The sequence below is a fragment of the Sus scrofa genome, chromosome 12, assembly GCF_000003025.6.
Source record: "Sus scrofa isolate TJ Tabasco breed Duroc chromosome 12, Sscrofa11.1, whole genome shotgun sequence".
Taxonomy (NCBI): Eukaryota; Metazoa; Chordata; class Mammalia; order Artiodactyla; family Suidae; genus Sus; species Sus scrofa.
The window spans coordinates 322,203-340,823 of record NC_010454.4 but is presented as its reverse complement, the minus strand read 5'-3'; the positions used below and the strand labels follow the sequence as shown (position 1 = coordinate 340,823).

General features: G+C 66.1%; 2 protein-coding genes across 17 annotated transcripts in view; one reads left to right on the top strand and one right to left on the bottom strand.

The window, feature by feature from the left end:
• Positions 1–13,815, top strand: part of TBCD (tubulin folding cofactor D) — a 122,367-nt gene extending 108,552 nt beyond the window's left edge. Inside the window, 13 exon segments of the mRNA NM_001244105.1 lie at positions 151–269; positions 1,337–1,428; positions 1,862–2,002; positions 2,759–2,842; positions 3,266–3,424; positions 3,503–3,641; positions 4,324–4,445; positions 6,257–6,334; positions 7,663–7,752; positions 8,118–8,205; positions 9,083–9,189; positions 10,900–10,984; positions 13,575–13,815. Of these exon segments, the coding sequence (NP_001231034.1) occupies positions 151–269; positions 1,337–1,428; positions 1,862–2,002; positions 2,759–2,842; positions 3,266–3,424; positions 3,503–3,641; positions 4,324–4,445; positions 6,257–6,334; positions 7,663–7,752; positions 8,118–8,205; positions 9,083–9,189; positions 10,900–10,984; positions 13,575–13,589 (1,319 nt within the window). The 3' untranslated portion in view covers positions 13,590–13,815.
• B3GNTL1 (UDP-GlcNAc:betaGal beta-1,3-N-acetylglucosaminyltransferase like 1) overlaps positions 14,404–18,621 on the bottom strand; it is a 66,541-nt gene continuing 62,323 nt past the window's right edge. For 10 of the 16 annotated variants that reach the window (XR_002336895.1, XR_002336890.1, XR_002336894.1 and 7 more), the window contains 4 exons: positions 17,608–17,787; positions 17,048–17,219; positions 15,276–15,379; positions 14,404–14,700 (listed from right to left, as the gene is read on the bottom strand). Coding sequence is in view for 4 of the 16 variants with exons in the window: in XM_003131147.5 (XP_003131195.3) it covers positions 15,299–15,379 (81 nt within the window). In the remaining 12 variants the exon portion in view is untranslated. The remainder of the gene's footprint in view (positions 14,701–15,275; positions 15,380–17,047; positions 17,220–17,607; positions 17,788–18,621) is intronic. The other 6 variants (XM_003131147.5, XM_021066333.1, XM_005656882.3 and 3 more) reach the window with 4 other exon arrangements.

The window sequence follows — 18,621 nt, the reverse complement described above, 5'->3', positions numbered from 1 at the left end:
GCCCCATGCGGGCGTCCTGTGCGGTGCGGCCCTGCACCTGCTGTGGCCGAGTGCTGGGCCCGGGTGTCCCGTCTGGAGCCATGTTGCGCTCAGGCCTGAGGACGTGCCTGGGGACGAGAGCCCGGCGCTCACCCGCTGCCCCCTTTGCAGAGGAGCTGATATCGCGGTACCTGGCCCAGCTTCAGAGCCCCGAGGAGATGACTCGCTGTGGCTTCGCGCTGGCCTTGGGCGCCCTGCCCCGCTTCTTCCTGAAGGGCCAGCTCCAGCGGGTAGGTGGACCCCAGCCGGGAGGTGCTGGCATGGGTGTGGGTGGCCTTGCGTGGGAGACCAAACACGTGACGGCGTCGTGGGTGGGAGGAATTCCTGGAAACCAGCACAGTGTCCAGGAGAACAGGGACAGGGGTGTCCGAAGCAGGAGGGCCCTTGAGAGCCTGGTTAACGCTCCCTGAGATGAGACTCGAGCGAGCGCCGAGTCCTCGTCCGGGGAGGGGCTGCAGCCTCCGGGCAGCACCGCCTCTCCTCGCCTCGGCCGTGGCGCCTTACCTGGCCACTCTCTGCGGTAGAAACCTTGTCTGGAAACACTGGCCTCCCCACCTTGGCTCCTCCTTCCGCCCCAGCAGGAGGCAACCCGGGGTGTCCTGCTTCGAGGGGTGTCTTCGTGGTGGTGGGGGACAGATGGTGGGGGAGGGCAGCAGGGCCCTGCGCTGGCACGGGGCACCGGGTCGGCAGGATTGAGAGTCATTGGGTGCAGGGCAGCATCCGCTGGAGATGGCGCCGTCTGGACGCCAGCATCTCCCGCGGCTGCGGGCTTTGCTCGGACCCGGGCAGCCCTGCTCTGTCTGGGACCTTGGTGTGCTTGAGCTCTGCCGTCCTCGGCCTGTCGCCTTTCAGGGGACATCATGGGGCTCTGACACCCTGACTGGGGTCCTGATCCTCTCGCCAGCGACTCACACGTGCACTCCGTCCTCGTCTGTGGATGGACGCCAGTCCTCGTCCCCCCCCCAACACACACACACACTTGACTCACCCTGTCCTCGTCCCTAGACTGATCCCAGGCGTTGTCCTGATGGCCCACCTCCTAGATGTCATTGCTGCCAGTTTCCTGGCCTGCATGTGTCCCTTCCTCCTGCCCAGGACACCTCGGGATCTGGGGGCGGAGGCCCAGCAGAGGGCAGGGCTGGAGGCAGCCCCCTGCCCTGTGTGCTCAGCACTGCTGGCGCCCTAGACGCCCGGGCGCTGTGCTTCGGAGGGCGTGTGCCAGGCCCGTCTCCTCCCGTGTGAAGAACAAGTTCTCTGGAGGCTGGCAGTTGTGCTGTGACTTGTTGCTGCTTTCCAGGTTCTGGACGGCTTGCGGGCCGTGACACGCATTTCTCCGGAGGATGCGGGCTTCGCGGAGTCCAGGCGGGACGCCCTGAAGGCCATCACCAGGTGAGCCACCCATTCCTCCCCAAAGCCATCATCCGCCAGAAGCCGGGGCCGAGCTGGGGCGGGGTCCTGAGCAGTTTGCTGCCTCTACTGGGAGACGCACGTCACTGCTTTATTTTCCAGTTTCTTCTCTGTTCAGATCCCCGTCCCAGAGCACGTCAGCTCGCAGAGGTTCCGTAACAGTCTGTCACAGTGAGGACGGATGTTAAACTGGTCTGACCCGTGCTTCAGACCGTGGCCCTGCCCTGGCGCTGGGCTGTGGGAGCGCCCGCGGCCCCCTGGAAGGCCGACGCCTGGGAAGGGCTGCCTTCCTGTGCACCAGGCGGGCTGGGGGTGGGGGGCGCTAGCCGTGGAGGCAGAAGGTGCTGGAGCGGAGTGTCTGAGGTTGTCTGGTGGGATTCGAGGACACCGGCTCTTCACGCCTTGTCAATTCCAGGATCTGCCAGACCGTCGGCGTGAGGGCGGAAGGGGCCCCCGACGAGGTCGTGTGCCGAGAGAACGTGCCCCAGATTTACTGCACAATGCTGGACTGTCTGAGCGACTACACCACCGACAGCCGCGGGGACGTGGGGGCGTGGTGAGGCGGTTGTGTCCCAGCTCCGTGGGAGCGTCCCCCTGAGCCCAGAGGCAGGGCATCCATGCGGCTCCTAGGCAGCCAGGGTCCCTGTTGCACCCTGGGTCTCGTGTGTGTGCCCCGCTCTCTACTGGGAAACCTGGCCTGACCCTCGGCTCAGTTTCCGTGCAGACAGACCCCTGTGGGCGTAGGGCAGGAAGGGTCTGGAAGCGTTTTGGGGGAGGGGAGCCGTGAGCACCTGGCGGGCCGTGCCCTTGGCTCCTGCCTGATGGGAGATCTCCGTCCTGGGGGCAGCCCTCCAGCTGCCCGTCCCACCCCGCGCGGAGCCCTGCCGCCGGCTCGCGTCTGCCTCCAAGGTGCCCAGGCGCTCTTCCGCTGGCAGAGTGGGACGCGGCTTCCACCCTGGCGTCAGGCGGCTGCTCTGCGCGCTCATCCCTGGGCAGGGCCTCACCAGGGTCTGCGGGGGAACCCTGTGGCGGGTGTGTGTTTTGCACTTGAAGGTTCACGGGGACTCAGTGCTGCTGCTGCGTCTGCACTTGACAGCTTGCGGGACCCGGCTGCACTGTTAGGTGTCAGACGGGGGTCTGTTCAGACTCGGGAGAGAAACACGCCTAGGGAAAGGCTGCCTGCGGCCTCTGTTGAGCCTCTGATGCGTTTCTCGGCCTGGGTGGAGGCGTCTGACCCGACCCCGCACAGCGGCTGATGGACACATGGCCCCTGGGCTGGAGGCCGTCTCCTCACCCCTCCTTGTCTCCACAGGGTCCGTGAGGCCGCCGTGACTGGCCTGAGGGACCTGACTCTGCTGCTGGGGAGGGGCGAGCCGGAGCTGATCGAGGCCCCCGTGTGAGTCTGCCCTCCCTCCAACGCTCAGGCTCCGCCTCCCCCTCGCCAGGCAGCAGCCCCTTGGGGCTCAGGCCTTTTGGGGGAGAGCCAGCGTCTTGGCTGAGGGCTCCGGCACCTGAAGCCTGTGCCCACTGGGCACTGGCCATCCTGTCCCCGCTTGGCTCCCTGGACACTGGGTGGCCCAGGGCCACCTTGCTGGCCGCGGGTCACTGTGCCCCCCTGGTGCTGCTTCCTCCCATCATCCTCCCTGCAGCCTGTCCGCCTCCACTGCTCCCACCCCACACCTCCTGCTCAGGTTGCTGGGGTGGGAGGCCGGCTGGGCGGGGTCCTGTCCCATTCCCGGCCACCGGGGTGGCACGTGTGCTCCAGCCCTCACACGCCTACTCTGGCTGAGCTCACTAGGATATGGCTCTTGGTTTGCAGCTGCGAGCGGGTCATGTGCTGCTTAGCCCAGCAGGCGAGCGAGAAGATTGACCGGTTCCGTGCGCACGCGGCCCGCGTGTTCCTGGCTCTGCTCCACTTTGACGGCCCCGCCATCCCCCATGTGCCCCACCGGCAGGAGCTGGAGAGGCTCTTCCCCAGGTACTGGGGCCATGTTTCTGGTGGGGCAGCTGCGTTCCTGGCGGGGCAGCCCCTCCAGCTTGTGGTCCTGTCTTGCAGGTCCACCGTGGCCTCCGTGAACTGGGCTGCACCGTCGCAGGCCTTCCCGCGTGTGGCCCAGCTCCTGGGGCTGCCTGCCTACCGCTACCACGTGCTGCTGGGGCTGGCCGTGTCTGTGGGCGGCCTGACCGAGTCCACGGTGAGCGGGCGCTTCTGCGGGCATCCCCGAGAGGGCGCGCTGCCCCTCTTCTTCCTTTCTCAGCCCCGACTCCGTGTTTTCTGAGCCAGCGGATGTGTGGTTTCTGTCCCTCCCCTGAAAACCCTCCATCCTCCGGTTCTTGGAGACCTGCCCGGGCTGCCCCCTCGCCCCCGCCCCTCGGCCCCACCCATGCCCCGCCCGCCCCCGCCCACGCTCGCCCCGCCCCGCCCACCCGCCCCGCCCCGCCGCCCCCGCCCCGCCCGCCCTGCCCCGCCCCCCGAATTCCTGCTGCATTGCGGCGGCTTTTCCTCTCAAGTGTAGCCGGCTTGTCCTTCCCGCTGTCGTTGTGGTGGTTCAGGAGTTTGATCTCTTGTTACCGGAAGCGCAGTGTGGTCTGCAGTCTGTTTCTTGTGCTTGTTCGGTGCACAGCCCTCCTCAGTGCAGTTTTCTGCCTTCTGTCCTGTGTCTCGCGGTCCGGAGGGACTCGCGGTGGGGCGCTGCTTGTGCGGCGGCGTGGTGTGGGCTTAACCGGGGGGGGGGGGGGGGGGGGGGCTCTGCTGTTGCTCCCCAGCAGCGGTGGTCGCCCAGACACCGGGCAGCTGAGGGTCCTGGTGGCAGATGTAGGGCAGCGCGTGAGCCCGGCCTGCGCTGTGGTGGTGCTCACGCCCGCCCTGGGTTGCAGGTCAGGTACTCGACGCAGGGCCTCTTGGAGTACATGGAGCGGGTGCGGGGCGACCCGCGGGCCCTGGAGGACGTGGCGGGCGCCCTCCTGCGGGTCTTCGAGGACAACCTGCTCAACGACCGGTGAGCGGGCGCTTCTCGGCCCTGGGTCCCTCCCAGGATGTGGGGCTTTGAGGGGAGGGGTGTGGGCACAGGGGAGCACGTGGGCTCAGGCGGGCCGGGGCAGGCCCCTAGGTCTGCTCCCCGGGCCCCGCCCAGCCTGTACCTGGGGCGGCAGAGCCAGGACAGAGCCCCAGAGCCTCAGGGAAGATCGTGCGGGTCCAGCCTGCATGCTTCCCGGTCGCGGGGCCGACGTGTTACTGTCGCTGTCAGACATTTGGTCTGCACATGACCCCGACCACCCGACAGCAAGAGCAGCTGCCTGGCTGGAACGCCAGCGTGAGAGATAGGACCCGTTGTCCCAGGGTATGGCTGTAGTGTTCTGCCAGCTGCCTCTGCAGGAAGGCGGGGTCCAGCCCCGAAGGCGGCTGTCCCGGGCGGCCTGGCTGCAGGCTCTTGAGCCCGCCCTGTCCGTGGGCCGCGCACGACGGCTCTCGCAGGTGGGAGTCAGCCCTGCACTCTTGGCCCCTCTGGAGGCGTGGGCTCCTGTCCGCACCCACCCCCCAGCCCTCGTGGCCCCCCAGCCCCAAGGTGCCCGAGACCTGCTTCCCGCCCGAGGAGCCAGCCCCTCACCTCACAGGCGCTGGGTGGCCTGTCACTGCTCTGTCACCTGTGGTTGGGCACTTGGGCTGTTTCCGGTTTGAGACCGTCACAAAGGCGTGACCACCGCTCACGCGTCTCTCCTTCACTCTCCGGTGCCGGCGGAGGTGCGGGCCGGCTGGGCTGCCGCTGCCCAGCTGCCAACGAGGGGCCGTGCCGTTCCCGCTCCCGTGCAGGTGGCAGGGTGACGGTGCCCCGTCCTCACCACGGCGGGCGAGCCGGGTCCTTCCCTCTGGCCGGGCTGACACGGCTGTGCTGCCTCCTCGGGCTTCAGTCACCTCGGGCGCGTGCCGGCCTCTTTGGGCGGCTGTAGTTGGCCTGTTCCCCCCAGTTTACTGGGGGCCTCCCCCCCACCGCGGCCGGGGCTGTGAGACGGGGCTTTGCTCGCTGCTCTCTCGGTCGCTCTTGGGCAGACTCGGTCTCAGAATGGACGAGCCTGTGGACCCACTGGATCTTCCGCGGGCTGTGCTCGCGGGCCTCGGGGATCCCTGCTCACCTCAGGCTCACAGAAGCCTTTCTCTGAGGTTTGGTCCGGGGGTTTCGCGCGTTGAGTCTTCTCTGTTCAGACCGTAGGGCTGTTTCTTTTTGTTTTTTTGGTTTTTTGGTTTTTTTGGCTGTCCTGCTGCACATGAAGTTCCCAGACCAGGGACCAGATCCAAGCCACTGCAGTTATGACCTTTGCTGGCTCCTTAGCCCACTGTGCCAGGCCGGGGATCAAACCTGCGTTCCAGAGATGCTGCCAAGCCCTCTGTGCCACAGCGGGAACTCCTGCACGGCTGTTTTGGGTTGGTTTCTGTGCGATGTGAACCACAGCGCCAGCTCCGTGTCCTGGTGCTGCTGGCGGCCGCCCAGTTGTTCCAGGTGCAGGAACGACAGGCCTTCCTGCAGCGTCGCTTTGCCGGCTGTCAGGTGTGGACCCTGCTGTCCCCCACCTGTCTGATGGCCTCACACTCAGCCCACAAGGTTCTGATCGCCTGGGCTCTGCCCTGAGGGTCACACGAAGCAGGGTCGCGCCCTGGCCTCGGCCCTTCCTCCCGAGCGGCTGGGGCTCTTCTCGGCCCCGCGTGTCGCTGTCAGCTTGAGAACTGGCTGGCCGCCATCCGGCCAGGACTCCAGTGGGCGCCCTGGCCGCCACAGCGCCATCTCCCTGGGCCTCACGCACGCTTCCTCCCCAGGGTGTCCGTGCCGCTGCTGAGGACGTTGGACCAGATGCTGGCCCACGGCTGCTTCGATGTCTTCGCAGCCGAGGAGGAGTGAGTAGGTTTTCTGTCCAGCTCTGCTGTCCCGGGGAAGCCTCGTGGCTTGCCTTTTAGAGAAGACAGCCCAGCTCGGGGAGCAGGCGTCCCGCGGAGCGTTCTGGGGCCTTCAGGGTCAGCCTCGCCGGGTGCACCATCCGGGGGCCGGGGAGGGGCCTGCAGTCAGCGCGGCAGTGGGCCGGGACGGCCCGGTGCTGGGATTCAGTCCAGGGGGACGGCCCACGCCCGACGGAGCGGGGCTGCAGGGGCCCCCTTCTCTCCCCTGCTGCTCCTGGGCTCCTCAGCTGCCGCCTCCGCGTCGGCCTCCGTGTTCTCGGGCTCCGACGCCCTGGGTCTCGGTAGTTGGTCTTTGTCACAAGGGGCCCCACTGCCTTGCTTCCTTGCTGCCTGATGACTCCCCTGGATCCCAGGCCTGGCGGGTTTTTTCCTCTGGTCCCTGGGGCTTGAGCGTCCTCTGGACGCGTTGCAGGGACGTGGAAATAGCTTTGAAGCCGCGTCGGGAGCCCGGAGCGTGGCGATGGCCTCCCACTCGTGGGGTCCCTGCCGGTGGCCCTTTGAGCTCCCTGCTCGGCTGGTGGTGGCAGCCGTGTGTCATCGCTCGGCCTCTTCCCCAGCCTGTGGCAATGTCCTCGCACTGATGCACCGACCAGGACTTGGGTGCACCCTTAGGGCCACCGGGAGCCTCTGCCCTGCAAACCGGGGCCCTGGGACGGTTTTGCTCAGGGAGCGAATGTCACTAGCTGAGCCGAAATGGCTGCCACGTGCCTGCCCGCTGCGCACCTGAGGGTCTGGGGCAGAGAGGCTCCGCCCTCTGCCATATCCTGGGTCATCAGACGGCTTCTGGCCAGTGGCTGGGAAAGAGGAGCAAGGCCCACTCGGCGCACTGTCCCTCGGCCCCCATGGTGCGTCCAGGGCTGCCCCAGGCACGTTGGTCTCTCAGAGGCCACGCTGGTCGTAGCTGCCAAGCGTCGTGCTCCAAGCAGATCCAGGAGGGTGCGTCTGGGTCACGCTCCCCTCCTGTCCTCCCTGACCCTCCGAGGACCTGGCCCGGTTGTCCTCCCCTTTGATCCTGGGTGGAGCCTGGTGCACGGCTGGGCTTGCGGCCACCAGGGGGTGGCCTGCCCTCCTCTCGAGGGGCCACGAGGGCGGGGAGGCGGCATGTCGGGCCCAGGACAGGTGCCTGCCCCCTGCTGCCCTTGCAGAGGAGCCAGATGACCTGGTGTGGATGGGACCCGACAGGCCCACGGGACGAGGCCCCCTCAGGGGGCAGCTGCCTCCTCAGACCCTCCCTGGTGCCTCACCTCGGGCCTGTGCCGTCCTTCCAGCCACCCCTTCTGTGTGAAGCTGCTCGCGCTTTGTAAGGAAGAGACCCGGAAGTCCAAAGACGTCCAGAAACTGCGGGCCAGCGTCGCAGTGTGAGCGCCAAGTCACTTGGGAGGCGGTAAAGGGAGGGCCGCGGGTTTGGTGCCTCGGGTGTGAGAAGCAGGGTCGTGCTGACGTCACGGTGGTCCTGCTGGAGGGTGAGCCAGGCCTGCCCTGCCCGCCTGCTGGCCGGCCTCCCACACAAGTGGGCATCAGGTCAGGAAGTGTCCTAGACACGGCAGTTCCGACAGTCGACACCAGAGGCCCTGGGGTCACTGCAGCAGGACGGGCGGCCTCCGGGAGACATCCTGCCCCACACAGGCTGGCTGGGGGGGTGGGTGCCCCCCAGTGAGGGGACAGTTGGGGCGCACTGCAGCGGGCTCGGGCGGGTGGCTGACGTGAGCGTGGGGTCCCGCAGGTTCTGTGGGCTGGCGCAGTTCCCCGGCGACGTGAGGAGGCGGGTCCTCCTGCAGCTCTGCCTCCTGCTCTGTCACCCGTTCCCCGTGGTGAGTGTCTGGGTCTGAGGCCCCGGCTGCCTGGCCAGGCGACCCCCAGCTGGGGCTAGCGTGGCCTCCTGATGGCGGGACAGGGAACCGGAGGGTGGTGGGTGGGGCTGGTCTCCAGGGCGCAGCAGTGGCAGAGTGGCCCCTGGGGCGAAGGTGGGACCTCTGCCCCAGCCGGCCCTGGCCGTGGGTGCCCCTGCCAATGGGGGGGGGGGGCGTCCTCAACCTGTCAGGGGCTCTGGGCTCTAGGTCAGTGGCTCTACCCACACCTGGGCGCCGCCCTGCTGCCCCCAACCCAGCCAGAGTCAGGTTTCCTAGGAAATGGGTTCTTTTTTTGGCAGAAGAAATACTCTTCAAATAACCCAAATGGGATCTTTTCCTGAAAAGTTAAAGTAACTTTAACTCTCATCTAACACAGCCATTTTCAAGATGGGGCCACCCCCCATGGTCAGAAACGCATGTTCTCGGGCCTGGCAGGTGCGAGGGTGGGGGAGCGGGGGCGCTGAGCCTCGCGGGCACCTGGTCCGAGAAGTACGTCACCACCAGGCACTGCTGGAAAGTGAGGTGCCCTCCCTGACGGGCAGCACTGCAGGGAGAACGCCACGGCCTGGCCTCTGGGCTTCCCAGCCCCTCCTGTCAGGGCCTCTGGGGGAGCCTGGCACCTCGGCCTGCTGTGTCCACACGTCGGTTGTGGCCACGGTGTCCTTAGCTGTGGACCAGGGTCAGGCCTTCTCACCTGTCCGTCCACACAGCCCTTCCAGTTCCCTTTGGGCCCTGGCCGCGGGGTGCCCGGCGCCACGTGCCCACTCCCGGGCGGGGGCCCGTCCGCGCTGCTTCGCGCTGCGGGCCTTCCCTGCCGTCAGCAGCCCTGTCGCCGCAGATCCGGAAGAGCACGGCCAGCCAGGTGTACGAGATGGTGCTGACCTACGAGGTGGTGGCCGCCGACGTCCTGGACGAGGTCATGGCCGTGCTCAGCGACACAGCCTGGTGAGTGGCGCGGGTGCCGTGCCACGGTGTGCGGGGCGTCTGGAGTCCGTTCCAGCCCCTCCGGGAACCGCCCGGGGTGGGGAGGGGGGCTCCCGGCCCCGGGTCTCGACGCGGCTGCTCTTCTCACCTGCGTGTCTGCGGGGCAGGGCCCTGTCCTCACGCCCGCGACAGGCCGCGTGGCCAGACCTGGGGAGGAGGGGCCTCCGGGGCTGTCCACGTGGGAGAATTTTCAAAGTGAAATCATTTCTTCCCAAATGCAACTGGTGCGTGAAGAGCTGGTTCTGAGCGACTTCCCTGCGGCCGCTTTCCTGGCTCTGGGCGCCACTGTGCCCGCGTCTGCTCTTTACTGGGGCCCCCGAGGGGCCGGGAGGGTGCCGAGGGGCTGCAGCGGGAGCCCCGTGCCCAACCATCTCTGAGGACGGCCTGCTGGCCTTCGCTCGGTCTTGGTGGAAAAGGCCACTCGTGGACATGTTCTCGACTCAAAAAGCGCGGAAGGAACCGGGAAGGAGAGTTTTGTGGGCCCCCCCGGCCCGGCCCACGTCCTTCCCGGGGCAGCCAGACCCGAAGGCCCAGGCTGCGTCTCTGGGTTTGTTCTGCGTCTCTGCTCCCGATGGACTTGGATGGCAGGCTGGAAGGGCAGGAAGGCCGTGGGCACAGGCCCGGGGGCAGCACCGGGGGGGCAGGCGTGCGAGTGGCGCCTGTCCCGTTCCAGGCCCCTGCGTGCACACGCGCCCCCACTCGGTGACCGCCCTCCTCAGCCCCATTTTGGACGCGCGCCTGAAGTCCAGAGGTTGGGCGGCACCTGGCTCAGCCCCGCGGGCCTGCGGCCTGGGTCCCGCTGGGGCCCACTGGGCTCTGCTACCGCGGGAAGGCTGAGTGTGACGCTCACACACTTCCTCCCTCGGGCGGTGACCGCCCCCTGGGCAGAGCTCCCAGGGACCTCGCGAGGCCGTGAGACCTGAGCCCCGAGCCAAGGACGGGCAGGGGCTTCTGGTTTCCGAGGCCGACGCTCGGCCTGGAGCCGGAGGGCGCTGTGTGAGGCTGCACTGCAGGCAGATGGTCCAGGGACCACGGACCTGAGCCCGCGCAGGGCACGGGGCTCCTGTAAGCGCCTGTCGGGAGGTGGCCGGTTTACTGCTGCGTGGATGGCACAATTTCCTCGTGTCGTCAGCTGTGAACACAGAGGCTCGCGTCCCGTCAGAGGCCGAACAGCTTGAGCAGGGGAGTGTGTGGGGGGCAGCCAGGGCCGCGTCCCCCGCTGTGGGCTCGGGTCGGGGCTCCTCCCTTTGTGTCACAGAACCCCACAGGGTTTAGAGGGCACGCGGGTGTCCCTGACTCACTGCAGAAGAGAAACACGCCAGGTTCCTCTGTGCTGTTGCTAAATTTAACTTCCACCTTTAATGAAAGTTGTGACTACACAGCTTTCGGGGTCGGAACTCAAGGCCGCGGGTCCAGCCCGTGCCCCCGGCTGGCGGTCCTCACGGCCCTGGCGCTGGCCCCGCTGGGCTCCCCTTTGCTGGGGCTCGTCCTGCTGGGCTTGCCGGGCGTGGGTTCTGGGGGGGGCCCTCCCCGCTGTCCACCTGGCCTTGGGTGCCCGGGCTTTCCGCTCACCTGACAGGCAGACGCATGAGAGCTGAGCGGTGGCCGCAGGGTTCATAACCGCGTGCACGGTGCCCGGGGCTGACGCTGCTCCCACCCTCTGCCCCCCAGGGACGCCGAGCTCCCGGTCGTGAGAGCCCAGCGGAACCGCCTGTGTGACCTCCTCGGCGTGCCCAGACCTCAGCTGGTCTCCAAGGTAACCGTGCTCCCACTGGCCACCCTTTCCCGCGGGGGATGCAGCTCCCGCAAAGGTCCAGAACCCTCTGCACAGAACTGCCCGCCCTGCTCTCCCTCCCAGCTCCTCCCAGTGACCGGTCCCTGAGACGGTCAGCCCTCGGGACGTCCCTCCTCTGTCTTGAGGGTCCTTGTTCTGGATGCGTGTCCTGCAAACGCCACTTCCTCCTCTGGGGACGCAGACTTAGCGAGGGCCTGTTTGCGGCATCTTAGCCTCGTTCAGGGTTGACAGGCAGTGTTTTCTAGAAGCTTCACTATTTTCATCTTCTGCACGTGGATTCGCCATCTGTCTGGGTTGGGCGCATGTGTGTGGCGTGAGGCGAGGCCAGTGGGCGGGTGTGCAGCTGACCTCACTCCCTCTGCGTCTCGCCCACGGACATGAGGCAGGGACGGGTGTGGGGGCTCCAGTGGCCTCGGAGCCCGAGTGTCTCAGCCCCACGCTCTTTGCTCATGTTTTTTGTTTTTTTTTTGTCTTTTTGCCTTTTCTAGGGCTGTTCCCGCGGCATATGGAGGTTCCCAGGCCAGGGGTCGAATCGGAGCTGTTGCTGCTGGCTGACTCCAGAGCCACAGCAACGGGGGATCCGAGCCATGTCTGCGACCTACACCACAGCTCACGGCAACGCCGGATCCTTAACCCGCTGAGCGAGGCCAGGGATCAAACCCGCAACCTCATGGTTCCTAGTCGGATTCGTTAACCACTGCGCCACGACAGGAACTCCGCTCGCAGTCGTCTGGATCTCTTGGCGCGTTGGGTCTGCACAGCGCCTGCCGGACGCTGCCTGTCAGCTTGCTCTGGGGGACATTGGCCGCAGTGGCCTGGAGCCTGTAGGTGGACGTGGAGAGAACTGGCGTCTGAGCCGAGTCTCCCGACCAGACGCGCTGTGCCCTCCCGGGACCCCGAGGCGTGGCGGGTCCCAGGAGCAGGACTCGGCACCACCCTCCCGTTGTCCCCAGTCTGTGGTGCTCTCCTTTGTCCCTCTGTGGCTCTTGGTTGACGTGTCTCCAGGTCCACTGTTGCCTTGGCCATGTCTGGGCTTCGGGCAAACCCATCAGAGCAGCATCTGTTACGGGGCCCGCCCGCTGGCCTCTCAGAGCTTCCGTCCACCCCCAGGGCATCCATCGTGCCTGCTGGCACCCTCGTGTGAATCGTACTTGCCTGAGGCTTCCAGTCTGGTAGTTCCAGCGTCTCCGCCGTCCCTGAGTCTGGTTGTGACATCTGTGCCTTTGGACGGCCTTTTCTCGCCTTTTGTCCTTGTCAAAGGCCAGCTGTGCTGGGGGACGGGAGCCGCGGCGTCGCTGCAGCGGCCGGACCTCGTTCTCAGCCAAGGATGCAGCGTCTCCTCCTCAGGGAAACATCGGGGGGTGGGCGGGTCCCCCCAGTTGGGCAGGGTTCTCGCCCTTCGCCACCAGCAGTTTGGGCAGAATTGCCATCTCAGTGTCCCTTCTGGCTCCCGCCGGCTCTGGGGAAGCGGGTCTGGCCGGGATTCTCTGGATTCTTCCTTCCCCCAGCTTCGGCTGCTGGCCTCAGTTTCCCGATGGGGCCCCGGAAGGTGACGCTGGCAGGCCGCGCGTGTGCGGGCTCCCCAGGCCGGGCCTCTGCTGCTCTCTCGTCCCGTCAGCTTCAGTTTTCTGAGGTCTGGCGATGCGTCTGAAGCGGCGTTGCAGGTGTGTGTCTGTTGCGGTTGGCGGCTCCCCGGCAGAAACACGCGTCCACGTGCAGTGATAGGGGTCCCGTCAGGGCTGCGCTTCTGGTGGGTGCGTGTGCGGCAGGTCTCAGCATCACCGCGCTTGGGGATTCCGTGCTTCCTGCAGTTAGCGTGTCTCTTGCGGACAGGAGGTGGTTAGGCCTCTCTCTCTCTCTAGTCCGGTTCAGTGCGTTCTGGTGTCGGACAGAGTTTGGCCGCGTGTGTTGGATGCGGGATTCCAGATCCATCGGGCCGTGGCCGCTTCCTGTTCTCACCCCGTTCCTTTCCTCCTCCTCGGCTTCGTCTGGGTCAGCAGCAGCGTTGCGGTCACTTCGCTCGCTCTCCTGGCGACTTGGCCGCTGCCGTCTTCCTGCTCTTCTGTTGGCCTTTGTCTTTCGTCCACGCACTGTGGTCGCGGCGTCAGGACGCGGTGCGGGCGCCCTCGCCTCCCCTGGGCCCAGCTGGCCGTGGCCTGCCCCCTGCTTGCCAGCCCTCTGCCCTGCGACCCCATCTGCCCTCCCCCCACAGAGCTGTGCTGGTGCCTCGTCTGAGGCCCTGCAGGACCCCTCGACGTGGGGGCGCTGCTCGGTCTGGCGCGTCAGACACCACGTGACGGGAGCGTCAGCCGGGGGCTGGCTCGCCGTCTCCGCGTGGAGGCGGGAAGCGCGCTGGCGTCCTGGGCCGCGTCCTGCGTTTTCACTGGGAAATCATCCAGGGACGGCGAGGTTGGGGAGGCACCGCCGAGCCCTGCTCGCTGTTGGAGGGCGTGTCGCCCGCAGGGCTCTCGGGACTTTGGGGAAGCGGGGCCCTGGGAGGCCTGGGGGGAACCGTGCTGGCTGGCCTGACCCTGTCGTGTGCCCTCTGCAGCCTGGTGCCTGCTGAGGCTGGGCCCCCGAAGCGGAGCCTTGCGTGCCTGGCGGAGAAGAGCTGGGCCGCGGTCGGCGCAGAAGACCTGCACGGAAGGCGGCCTGGCAGGGCCTGAGGGACCCGGGGTTGGTCCCCGGAGGCGGCCTTGCCTCACATGCATCCTGCGCTCCAGGGACCTGGGCTGTTGGTGCTTCTGTCCTGATCTCAAACCCACGTCTTATAAAATCATGTGCTGAGTGTTGCTGTGTCTCTCTCTGTGTCCGACACCAGTGCTGGCGGGCGCCCGGCCAGACCGACCCGGAGAGGCCGCCTCTCACGTGCTGTGCTCCTGCCACATCCGCGTCCGCCAGCGCCTCGCTCTGCTGGGTCCTGGCCGCTGACTCGCTCTTAGCGTCCTGTTAAGCGTCAGATGCTAGGAGGGCAGAGGAGGCGCCCGCCTCGGGGGCGGGGAGTGAGCCCCTTCTCCAGGGCCCTTTGCGGGGGCTGCCCTATCCCTGCCTGGCCCTGTTCCAGCGGCGAAGGGTGCCTGTGGCCCCTGGGGGCGCAGTAGTAGGTCGTGTGCACGCAACCCACGTTCCAGACACGGAGCGAACTCTCATGGGGGTGGGATCCCAGTCTGTGGACGTGGGACCAAAGAGCTCTTTTTGTGGGGACTGTTCTGCGCCTTGTGGAACGTTTGCCAGCAACCGGGATGCCAGCCGCGGACCCCCTTCCCGGGGTGGCGACTGGGCAGCAGGAAGGTGACCGAGGTGAAGGCGGACGCGGGGTGCTGGGCGGAGACGACAGTAAACGACGGCCACGCCGCAGACACGAGCCACCAACACCTGGGTGTGTGAGCGCACAGAGGAACTTTTAATGGGAAGGGGCAGCACCGTTAAAACACACGTGCACTTCGAAGGCGCCGGAGCCCTGTGGCCTCGGAACAGCCCCTGTGCCTGGGAGGGCCTCCCCAGACTCCCCGTGTGCAGAGCCGCCCCGATGCTCCGTCGCCATCTGACTCAGACGCGGCTCCACCACGAGGCCGCGCCAGCCTGGCACTTCCTGCCATGTTCACGTCACCCGTCGGGGCGGGGCTCAACCTCAGTGGCACCGCAGCTCTGACGCCTCAGCACGTCCGCCACCTGTCCTGGATCGAGGGAGCCGGGCTGCGGCGCCAGCTCTGAGTCCCCAGACCACGGGCGAGCTGTCCGTCCGTGGACCCCTTGCCTCATGCCCTTCAGGGAAAAGCCCCTGGGCTCCTGGTTACAGCCGCCGGCCCCCCACTCTGGCCACACCTCCCACCTGGGACCCACCGGAGAAAGGGACGCGCCCCCCGACCGCTCTGCCCACGGCCCTGCTGGGCACAGATGGGCCTCCCCCTCCCGCCACCGCGCCGGGTAAGGCGCACGCAGCCTCTGTCGCCGGGACGCCCGTCGAGGCCGCATCTCTCAGGCAGACCCCACAGTGGCCAGAGGTGGAAGCAAGGCCGGCACCCGCTCTGTGCACAAGGGCCACTGCCAGTGCCACTGAGCGAGGCCAGGCCCCCCCTGCAGGCAGATACGCTGCTCCGAGCCCTGGTCTGGGGTCTGTACACACGTGTGGACACAAGTCGGAGGTGGTTCTACCGCCCGTGAACCACACCTGGTGAGAACGGGGAGGGTCTGGGGGCATCTCGGCGCCTCGCCCGCTCAGGGGCTGCGGCTGCTGGAGGCCTGGACGTACCTGGAGCGGCTGCCGCGGGTCCGTCAGCTGAAGTGAAGGAAGTCGCGGCCCTCCCGCAGATGCAGAGATCTCAGGTTGTCTTCAAACGCGCCGCCCGTGAGGTCCTGCGGGGCGGGGGCGGCAGGTCGGCTCGGTCCGGGCCTCCCCTCCCTCCAGGACCTGGGGTTGGCCCCCTGTCAGGCGCCCTGTCTCTGCTCCAAGCAGAGAGGCCCGGAGTAACCTGCGGCCGCTGGCCGGTGTCCCGGGGCGGCAGGGAGGCTGCGGGGCAGGGCGCCCGGCCCTGGGGGAGGTGAGCGGCTCCCATCAAGGAGCGAAAAGGCCAGACGCACAACCAGCAACACGCTGGAACCCAGGAGACATAGTCCTGCGGGCGGGGAGCTGATCAGAAACGCCGAGGAGGAGAAAATCCCCGTGCCCGACACGCAAGCAGGGCCTCTGCCGCCCAGTCTCCGCCTCTGGGTATGTACCCCACCTGGCCGCCCGCAAAGGGCGTCAGACCCTCTGCGCACAGAGCCATGGGAGGGAGGGGCAGCCGGCCTCCAGCGGGGCGCCGAGGAGACGGAGCCCAGCATCAGCCGGGCGCACCCCTGGGAACCACAGACGCGGGCACACGGAGCCCGGACGGCCACCAGGCCGCGGCAGGCTCCAGAGCAGACGTGCCAGCTCCCGAAGGGCCAGACGGCCAGTGTGTGGTTTGGTGGCCATGCGTCGTCTGTGTTCTGCTCGGACTGTTTACAGGAGCAGCTGGGGCCGCGCTTGGGCCATTTTCTGGAGGCGTGAATAGCTGAATGACGTTTACGCCAAAGAAGAAAAGCGCGAGCGAAGTTCTAGAAAAGCGACGACCGGCCTTCTCAGCGGGGAGCCCATGGAGCCACCGCTCGTGCTCGCAGGGAGCAGCGTCCGAGAGCCGAGCCGTAAAGGGAAACGTTAATTTGATGACGTAAAAATAAAGCTTCTAAATGACCACAGACATAAGTTTAGTCAAATGGCACCCAAAAAACGCAACACATCCCAGGAAGTTTGTGGTACTCTACAGAGGAGAGTACCGACAGACCGAGAGAAAAACGGGCCAGTGAAAAGGAGGATTTGCCAAAAGGGAGTAAAGACGCTCACAGGCGTGCGGCCGCCTCCTCAGCCATGTGGCGTCGCCCGCTGGAGCCACGACCGCAGGGTACGCCCCTCAACTTGCAGACGCGATGCGTTTGCGCCCACGGCTGGAGCAGGGGCGTTGGTGGGTGTGTGACCTGGCTCAGCCCCTGGGGCAGGACAGGCGTACTCTGACTGGCTCCTTCCGGAAGTTTCCCCCCACATGTTGCCGCTAGAGCAAGCTCACGTGTGTACACAGTTTCACTGCAGACACTGGGTCGCGAGTGTGTGCAGCGTGCCCGTGACCCAGGGTGCAGACTGAACGAGGGGCTGCATGTCAGCTCCACCCCCGCCACCCCGTCTAACAGCGCTGCCCGGCTAACGACCCGGTCCGAGAACGCGGAGAAGACCTAAGCAGATACATCCCCAAAGCAGACGCTGGGACGGTCAGCGGACACATGAAAAAAGCTCAGCATCACTGGTGACGAGAGAAGCACAAGTCAGACCACAGTGAGGCATCACCTCCCACCAGTCACGAGGGCCACAGTCAGCAATTCCACAAGCGACCCACGCTGGAGGGCTGGAGACAAGGGAACCCTCCTGCACGGTTGCTGGGAATGTACACTGGTAAAACCACCACGGCAAACAGTACGGAGGGGCCTCGGAAAACTAAACGTAGAACTAACCTGATCCAGCAATCCCGCTCCTGGGCGCACATCCCAACGAAACTATCGTTCAAAAAGATACGTGCACCCTGTGTTCACTGCAGCACTGCTCACAGCAGCCAGGACATGGAAGCAGCCTGTGTCCACTGACCGACGAGTGGATTGAGAAGACGTGGTCCACGTGCACAGAGGGCTACGACTCAGCCACAAAAAAGAACAGAGAATGCCACGTGCATCAACATGGACCCAACTAGAGATTCTCTCAGTCAGTCAGTCAGTCAGAGAAAAACGCCACATGGGAGCTCCCGTTGTGGCTCAGCAGAAACGAGTCCGACTAGCATCCCTGAGGACGCAGCTTCCATCCCTGCCCTTGCTCAGTGGGTTAAGGAGCTGCTGTTGCTGCGAGCTGTGGTGTGGGTCGCAGGCGCGGTTCAGAGCCCATGTGGCTGTGGCGTAGGCCAGCAGAGCACCAAGGCCCTCAGCCAACTCTCCTGCCACAACCCAGAGAGCCCCTGCTGAGATGCCAGCCCCGGCGCAGACCCACCCCTCCCCCCGCCCCCGCCACTGACACCCCGGCCCACCTGGGCTGCCAGGACTTCGGACCCACGGGGAGTGTGCTCTTGGAGGCCAAGCCTGTACTTTGTAACATGGTGCCAGGTAAACGAGGCAGGTTCAAACTGGCAGACAGACAAGAGAACTTCAGGCGCCATGTCGGGACTGCAGCCAGCCAGCCGCCAGGTCCTAGGATGTGGTACAGCCACCTGGAAGGCACGATGGTGCCCCAGCTGACCCCACCCCAAACGTCCACTCAAAAGGGTTGCAGAGGAGTTCCCGTCGTGGCGCAGTGGTTAACGAATCCGACTAGGAACCATGAGGTTGCGGGTTCGGTCCCTGCCCTTGCTCAGTGGGTTAACGATCCGGCGTTGCCGTGAGCTGTGGTGTAGGTTGCAGACACGGCTCGGATCCTGGATCCTGCGTTGCTGTGGCTCTGGCGTAGGCCGGTGGCTACAGCTCCGATTCAACCCCTAGCCTGGGAACCTCCATATGCTGCGGAAGCGGCCCAAGAGATAGCAACAACAACAACAAAAGACAAAAAAAAAAAAAAAAAAAAAGGGTTGCAGACCCAGCTGAAATGAGGCAACTTAGAGGAAGCACAGGGACGAGTCTTTGCGACCCTGGATTGGGTGATGGTTTCTTAGCTGTGACACCAAGACAGGAGCAGTCAGGCAGAAACAAAAATGGACTTTGTCAAAGTCGAGCACCTTGTGCTCAAGGGCCCGTCGGGAGTGGGAAGAGCATTTGCCGACGCACCTGACTGGGCCTTGGGCGGGAAACGGAGGGAACTCTTACGTCTCCGCTGGACAGCAGTGACCCAGAGAAAGCAGGCGAAGGACCTGAGCAGACGCGTCTCCAAAGGAGGCAGGCAGGTGACCTACGAGCCCGTGACAAGCCGCCCAGCGGCCTCCGTCAGGGCAAGGACGCCCTGAGGGACACACACAGGGACCCCGGGCCCTCTGAGCGGCGGGGGCACATGGGTCCCCCAAGACCAGCGATTCGACCCCAGGCCTATGTCCGAGCAGACCAGAGACTTGACC